The sequence below is a fragment of the Hydractinia symbiolongicarpus genome, chromosome 4 (genome assembly GCF_029227915.1).
Source record: "Hydractinia symbiolongicarpus strain clone_291-10 chromosome 4, HSymV2.1, whole genome shotgun sequence".
NCBI lineage: Eukaryota > Metazoa > Cnidaria > Hydrozoa > Anthoathecata > Hydractiniidae > Hydractinia > Hydractinia symbiolongicarpus.
Window position 1 is genome coordinate 21715732 of NC_079878.1, and position 7614 is coordinate 21723345.

Here is a 7614-nt window from a genome sequence, read left to right on the forward strand (position 1 = left end):
AACTTAAGAATCATAAGAACATACAGAGAAGCAGGTCACGGCAAAGGAATGATAGACGCAATGTCAAGCTTTGGGGCAAAAAACATTCTCAGGCACGATATTGTTACACAAGATGTGTTTTTCAACGATAGTGGAGTAATTGTCGACTATCTAGCGATGAAAAAACCTGAATTTTAATACACAAAAGTTTCTGCGTTGGAGGCGGGATCAAACCAATGATGCCTATCTTGAGAGTGGAGAATTTTCCGCGAATAAAAAAAGTCAGATTTTTAATTTCGTTGCTACTCCGTCCTTCGTCACGGTTTTTACAGGAGTCAGTGCTGAACCCCTTCAATCAACGCTCGGCAATTCCAAAATGATATAACTTAAACGTGTGCATTATTAAAACAACATTCGTATTGTGTTTTTAAAACAAGTTCTTATATTATTTAAGCATATATTTGATTTGATGTTTTTAATTTGTTAGATTTTTGTGTATCATGTCATTTACAGTGATACGTTTTTATTCCTTTTAAAAATATATTTAATATCTCGCAAGTTTCTGACTTCCATTTTATGGAATTTCTATTCTTTAAATGCTCTTTCTTCCGATATCATAGATTTTAATTGGTGTAATATATGTTCTCAGAATAGTATAAGCCACTAATTCAGTTTATGCTACCGTAAATCTTCTAATAATCAGTAGAAAAATAATTTTCAAATACATCGAAAGTTTCCGCTTGAATAAATCTTCCAAAAGTGCTCTTCGACTTGGTTTTCGAGAATTCAGGTATCTAAGATGATTTCTGAGTGGTTTTAAACAAGTTTAGCAATTACGTGCTTTAGTTATTAGCTCAATTAAAGAACTGTTTTTGGAATATTGATTCCGAACGGACTCCTCAAAATTCGGGAAAATTTCGAGGGCCTTAAAAGACAGCACCTCCCAAAACCCTATTCGGTAAATCCTATTTGTTTTGATTTTATTCCAAAAAAAGCTGATTTTCAAAATGTTGAACCTGAACATTTGGCAAAGTAAAAAAAAACAAACAAACAAAAAACAAACAAAAAAAACAAACAAAAAAACACTCACATAATATCATTTATATACACAATACTTGAGTTGTGTTATGTTGATTATTTTGTTTTCTTTAAGCACCTGAATGACAAAAATTTGACTTTGATTCTTTTTTTTATCGTTGCTCGTAAAAACATAACATTCAACATTGGTTCATATTTTTCTTCGTCCCATCAATTTTCTTTCATTTATTTGACAAAGTTTTGAGAGTTATATTTTACGTAGAAATGTGTTATCATTATCAATTCTAATGTAAAAATGTTGTTTGAAAGCAAAAATGTCGTGTAAAAATTTGATTTTGTCCTGCAAAAATGCCTAAATACGTTCCAAATTCCTGGAAAAGTCCTGGAATTTCATTTGAAAATCTTGCTGACTACTCTAGGAGCCTGGGGGGGGGGGGGGGGGGGGTTGAGTATGCACTTCAATGTACACTAGGTCTGACTTCAAATCCTGAAAGTACATGATGGAAAGGTCAGAAAAAACTTACTTTTCCATTTTGGTTCATGGTCGTTTGGCGGGAAAGATGGCGGAAGGGCTCAAAAAATGCATAAGGGCGTAATTTCCCAAATATGGTCATGTTATATATCAATCGATCACAAATTTAATACTGATCAATAATCACATTAGAACTTGGGTCTGTACCGTTCAAAAGTTAGAAGCATTTAAGTGTATTTTGGTATCTTATCTTTTCAAAAAATATATTGTATTTTCAAAAAAATGTTGTGTATATTTTCTTGTTTACTACATGTTGCATTTTAATTGAAGATCATTGCTAATTTTGCAGGTTTGTATTGTTTTATATTGAGTATAGAAATCATACCTAAAGTGTGGACAAAAAGTAAATAAATTACATGTGAATACTATTATGCGAATGAATTGTAAGTTTTGTCTCGTGATATTTTATAGCTCTTGTTCATCGTGCATGATATAAAAATTTCTCTTTTTATGTATTTAGAACTAAAAATATGCAATGACTAGTGTTGAATCGCCTACAAAGCTACATGCACCGTCTTGTACAAAAGAAGATAGTAAAAAGAGTACAAAAGACCTTACCAAGTGTATTATTTGTCAGAAAAAACAAGATAATAAGGGAAACAAGAAACTTACAAGTACAGAGAATGGAAGAAATGCTATATTTAACTGTTCAAAAAGTTTGAATGATGATTTATTGAAGGGGATACCATTGAGTCAATACGATGATATCAACTACCATGTCAATACTTGCTATCCCCGGTATGTACGTTCTAAAGAGAGATTTGAAAGTAGGAATGAAACAGCAACAAGCACAGAAGATCTTGAAGTTAAACCAAAACGAAATAAATCAAATGTTTCCAGTCCTCCAGCTCTAGCTGAGAAGCCATGTGTTATTTGTAACCATATCAAATTCAAAGGTGATTTGAAGCGTTTTCCAATTTGCGAAATAAGACAAGCTAATTCATTTTTATCTGCAATAAAATTCAACAAAGATGCTGTTTATGACAGATGTGTGTTACTTAAGTGTCCTGGTGATATTTTTGCAGCTGACATTGTGTATCACAGAAAGTGCTTGAATGGCTATATTGTGAAATTTGAACGTGATATAGAAGCTATAATGTATGCCAGAAACGAACATCATGAAGGGGCAGTATTTGCAAATACATTTAAAAACTTCCTTTCAACTCTGGATTTGAAAAAACATGCTTATTCAATGTCATTTTGTCGAGACCAGTTGAATGAAATTTTGGAAAAGGAACATAATAGTGGTATGAATTATTCTTTTCATTAATTTATTACTGGACACCCCTCGTTTCTTTTTTCAATTCGTAATTTCTTTCGCGTTATTTATAGAAGCCTATGTTACGAACAGAACATTGAAGACACTTCTAATTGACAACTTTGGAGAAGAATTATCATTTACATATCCAAAAGATAGGAAGAAATCACAGATGTTTTATTTATCTGACACACACACTACTGCAACAGTTATAGAAACAATGCGATCAAACAACCCAATTGAAGTATGTGCAAATAAATTGAGATCAGAGTGTGAGAACTTTGACTTTAACCTCGATAACAGCTTCAGATATGCCAGTGATTTAGAGCTAAGTTTACAGTACTATCATTCAAGTAGTGCACTTCCTTATTGGGAGAAGTTTTTCAAAATATTATTTTCCAATCGAAGTTATTCAGAACAGATTAAAAGGAAGTGTGATGTAATCTTTCAGATAGTTTTCAATTTGATTACAGACGGTCAAAAGAAAACACCATTACACACTGCAATTGCCCAGTGTATTCACGACACATGTAAATCGAAAAATCTGATTCAAATTTTGAACCGCTTAGGACTGTGTATCAGTTATGACGACCTAGAACGTATTGACATTGGCATCACCCAACACACAATTGATATAGCTGGTACAAATAGAGTACCAATATCAAAAAGTATCACATCAACTTCCATTATTCACGGTGCTACTGATAATTTTGATCATGATGAAAACACACCATCTGGAATAGGAGGGAGCCATGATACTATCCTCATGCTCTTTCAAAATGAAAAGAAGGACCGTGAGGGGAACACAATGAGCCAAAAAACTGAAGAAATTCGTAAATTTTCACGACAGAAAAGAAGTCTTAGCTGTGCTTTAGATTGCCAGAATTTGATTAAGATGGGAAGATTTTCAAAACGTGGTGAAATTTCAAATGATTTCATCTCAAAGAAGCCTCCAAATTTAACGGCTGTTATTAAATAATCACAAAAGTATTATGAAACATGGATTGCTGCAAGGTATTTCTCTGGTGATAGTAATGCTGGTATTCCATCACTCTCAGCTACAAATAGCGTCTTTCAAGATATAGCACCACAGATAATAAGTGTTGCATTTACACCAATCATACCATACCCAGCAACTTCATACGATACCATTTTTACAGTCATGAAAAACTTTCAAGATGTTTTATCTCAAAAGGATTAGCCATATGGACCACTATGGTGTGATGAAGGCGTTTACCGTTTGGCAAAAGAGCTGCAACTGCTAAATCCAACACTCTTTAAAAATATATTCCTTGGTCTTGGTGGATTTCATTTTGAAAAGGTGATCATCGCATGTTGTGGAAAGTACTTGGAAGATGTTGGGATTGATTCCATATTTGTGGAAAATGAGGTATTTGGTCCTGCAATTGTCAATACTGTTATGAATGGTGGCAACTACAATCGCGGTTTGCGTGGAATGTCATTATTATCAGAGGTTTTCTATACTCTCTTGTTGAAGCAATTCACTGCAGAAAACAAAGATTCATATGAGGAAATCAAGCTTCAGGTCGAATTACTCAATACATTAATACCAACATGTGAAGTTAAAAAGACTATCACCGAATGGGAAAAACTTCAAACACAATTTCATGAAATGAAAATTGATTCGTTCAGACAAGATGGCAGAGTTAAAAGTAACCAATTTTTGTACTGGGATACATTTCTGACAAGCATCTACCCAGTGTTAAGAGATCTTACGCGTTCTCACAGAGAAGGTGACTGGGAATTGCATCTTTCAGCAATCGAACGTGGATTGTCATTAGTGTTTGCTTTCGATAGAACAAATTACAAGCGATGGCTACCAATATATTTTGAAGATTGTTTAGCATTAGAGTCAGAGTTCCCATTGATATATATATCTTTCAAGGAGGGAGGTTTTGTTGCAAAGTTATCCCAGAGAAAAGGGAGTGCGATACCGATGGATCAAGCTCTTGAACCAAAGTACAATAAACCAGCCAAGAGTTCGTCCGGTATCATTGGAATAACTCGTAGAAAAGAAGCAGTGTGTAAATGGAATCTTGTGAAGCATGAAAAATCTAATTATACCAAGTTTTTGCGTGATATATCAGGTATCAGCGACGACGATGAATATTCTTTGCACCATGAGTTTTCTACTAAACGAACAGAGAGTGATAGAAAGCTAGTCAAACAGCTCAGTGCCTATATCGATGGTAGAGGTAACCCATTTAATGCATTGGAAAATCAAATAATGAATATAGCCACTGGAGCAAAGTTAAATGATAAATCTGCTGAATTTGACTTGAAAAGTATCACTTTGGGACAGGAGTCTTACAAAAAATTCAAGATTGAAAGACTTGAAGAAAAAAGCAAGAAGTTGTTTGATACAATACCAATGACTCGATCTTCAACAAAAGCAAAACGTTTGCATACAATCGATGTCAAAAAAGAAACTATATCTTTTCTTCGAATAATGGATTATGCACGTCTTAGACAATACAATGTCGAAAATCTTCTGTCATATGAAGTATCAAGTACTTCGTTTTACCTGACTAAAGATGGAAACCTAAGGAAGTCCCCTAAATCAGAGCTCGCGCAAGAAATGAAAAAGCTTTTGAAGGAAGATTGCCCAGCAAATGTTCCAAATAATGTGGAAATGAAATCAATGATTGCTATCGATTTTATGGGTTATGCTCGTAAATTACCTACCAAAAAAATGAAATTGAAGACATACGAAGATTTTGCAAAGGCATTATGGAAGATATTTGTCAACCTATCGAAAAACTGTGAAACGATAGACATAATATTCGATCTGTACCTTCAACAAAGTATCAAACAAGATGAACGTAATAGGAGAATGAAAGCTGATCCAATCGAAGTCAAAATTACACACTTCAAGCAGTAATTACCTGTTGAAATGGATAGGTTTTGGTCATCCTCAGAAAACAAAATGGGTCTCCAGCAAATGTTCATCAATTGGATGATTGAGTGTTGTCGATCAGAAATTCCTGTTTTCCTTGGTGGTGCAAACACCGATGATATAACATCTTGTTTGAAGCTTTGCAATGGGGAGAGATCTGTTGTTCCATCACTCAGCAATGATCACGAAGAAGCTGATGATCGCATCATGTACCATGTTAGCCAGTCAATCTCAGAAGAAAGATTTGAGAAAGTTATAGTTGCTTCTCCAGATACTGATGTTTTTGTATGTTCTGTTTACCATTTCAAGCGTTGGATTTTCAATGGTTTGAATGAGTTGTGGGTAGTCAGCGGTAGGAGCGGTACAAGAGTTGCATTTCCTGTTTATGATCTGGCAGAGAGGATTGCTCCTGAAGTTATAGATATCTTACCAGCTGTGCATGCATTAACAGGTTGAACCATAATTTGAGAATATTGAGTACATTTGTTAATGTAGTAACTGTAGACCTGCAATGTAAACATGTATTCAAAATTTAACTGTTCATTCACTTTAAACATGCAATTCATGAAATCTTTTTTTATAGGATGCGACACAACAAGCAAAATTGGAACAAAAACAGCAGCATTAAAAGTTGCGTCTGGAAGTTGTTTTGGTGAACTATCTTTCTTTGGTGTATCTACTTTGAATGAAGAATTAGTCGACTTTGCACAACATTTTATGGTACATTGTATTTCAAAAGATAAGGACGTTACAACATTTGATCAGTTACGAAACAAGATCTATTATAAAAAATCGCAACTGTTAGATTTAGAGAAGCTTCCTCCCACATCGTCGAGTGCAATATTACATATTAAACGTGCCTATCTTCAAACGTATGTATGGTTACATGCCCCATTTGTGAGAAGTATTGACATAGATCCAACACATTACGGCTACGTATTGGATGAAGAAGGTGATTGCCTGAAGCCAAAAATAACTGAAGATGACGTTTTGCCTGATGATTTACCACAGCCTTGCAACTGTCTGAAATGTGCTCGAGCTAATGTCTGTATATGTCGAATAAATAACATTAACTGTTGTCAATATTGTAACTGCAAACGCGAAGAGTGTCAAAACCCATTCGGATGAAATTAGTAAATCTCTATATCATCAACGAACAAAGGCGCATGATATTTTTGTTATAATAGTTTTTTATATATATAGTGTCGTTTTACTCTTATCGTTTGATCAAGATTTTTTATCAAGAGCCTGAATAAAATATATTACAATACTCCAAATTATGATCAGTATTGAAATTTTTAGTTTAGTATGCTTCACTTAAATGCTTCTAACTTTTGAACGGTACATTTTCAGACCCAAGTTCTAATGTGATTATTGATCAGTATTAAATTTGTGATCGATTGATATATAACATGACCATATTTGGGAAATTACGCCCTTATGCATTTTTTGAGCCCTTCCGCCATCTTTCCCGCCAAACGACCATGAACCAAAATGGGAAAGTAAGTTTTTTCTGACCTTTCCATCATGTACTTTTAGGATTTGAAGTCAGACCTAGTGTACATTGAAGTGCATACTCACGCCCCCCCCCCCCCCCAGGCTCCTAGAGTAGACCACCCTGCCAAGTGAGCGAACTAATGGACTGGGGTAACAAGTGGGATGGTCAACCCCAAAGAGAAAACAAAACGTCAAGCCCCCTTGCTATGCTTCTTACATGGTCTCACGAATGAGAAAGGAGTGCGCAAACTCCACTTTCACGGTGCCGGGGTGAATTGCAACCACTAGGAAAATTTCCTCCCCCGATTTACTTTGTTGCAGAAAAGAAGGCTTATTTCTACTAAAGAACAGTATGTAAGCTGAGCAATTCTTAAGTTGCGATGAATCCACCGC

The 7614-nt window shown here is 34.8% G+C and overlaps 2 protein-coding genes across 2 annotated transcripts; both read left to right on the top strand.

Annotated features, from left to right (window-relative positions):
- The first annotated feature begins 2024 nt into the window (after nucleotides 1-2024).
- Nucleotides 2025-3786, top strand: LOC130642323 (uncharacterized). The gene is made up of 2 exons (XM_057449411.1): nucleotides 2025-2796; nucleotides 2882-3786. The coding sequence occupies exons 1-2, from the start codon at nucleotides 2025-2027 to the stop codon at nucleotides 3784-3786; spliced, it is 1677 nt and encodes a 558-aa protein (XP_057305394.1).
- A 1820-nt stretch (nucleotides 3787-5606) lies between these two features.
- Nucleotides 5607-7213, top strand: LOC130641840 (uncharacterized). The gene is made up of 2 exons (XM_057448828.1): nucleotides 5607-6175; nucleotides 6308-7213. Exons 1-2 carry the CDS (start codon nucleotides 5722-5724, stop codon nucleotides 6850-6852), a joined length of 999 nt encoding a protein of 332 aa, XP_057304811.1. The 5' UTR covers nucleotides 5607-5721; the 3' UTR covers nucleotides 6853-7213.
- Nucleotides 7214-7614: the final 401 nt, after the last annotated feature.

What these genes read in the sequence shown, in the direction of transcription:
- LOC130642323 (XM_057449411.1), top strand. Translation starts at nt 2,025, where the DNA reads ATGACTAGTGTTGAATCGCCTACAAAGCTACATGCACCGTCTTGTACA. An exon ending in GGAAAAGGAACATAATAGTG is followed by an intron (nt 2,797 to 2,881) that starts GTATGAATTATT and finishes CGTTATTTATAG; the next exon opens with AAGCCTATGTTACGAACAGA.
- LOC130641840 (XM_057448828.1), top strand. Translation starts at nt 5,722, where the DNA reads ATGGATAGGTTTTGGTCATCCTCAGAAAACAAAATGGGTCTCCAGCAA. An exon ending in AGCTGTGCATGCATTAACAG is followed by an intron (nt 6,176 to 6,307) that starts GTTGAACCATAA and finishes CTTTTTTTATAG; the next exon opens with GATGCGACACAACAAGCAAA.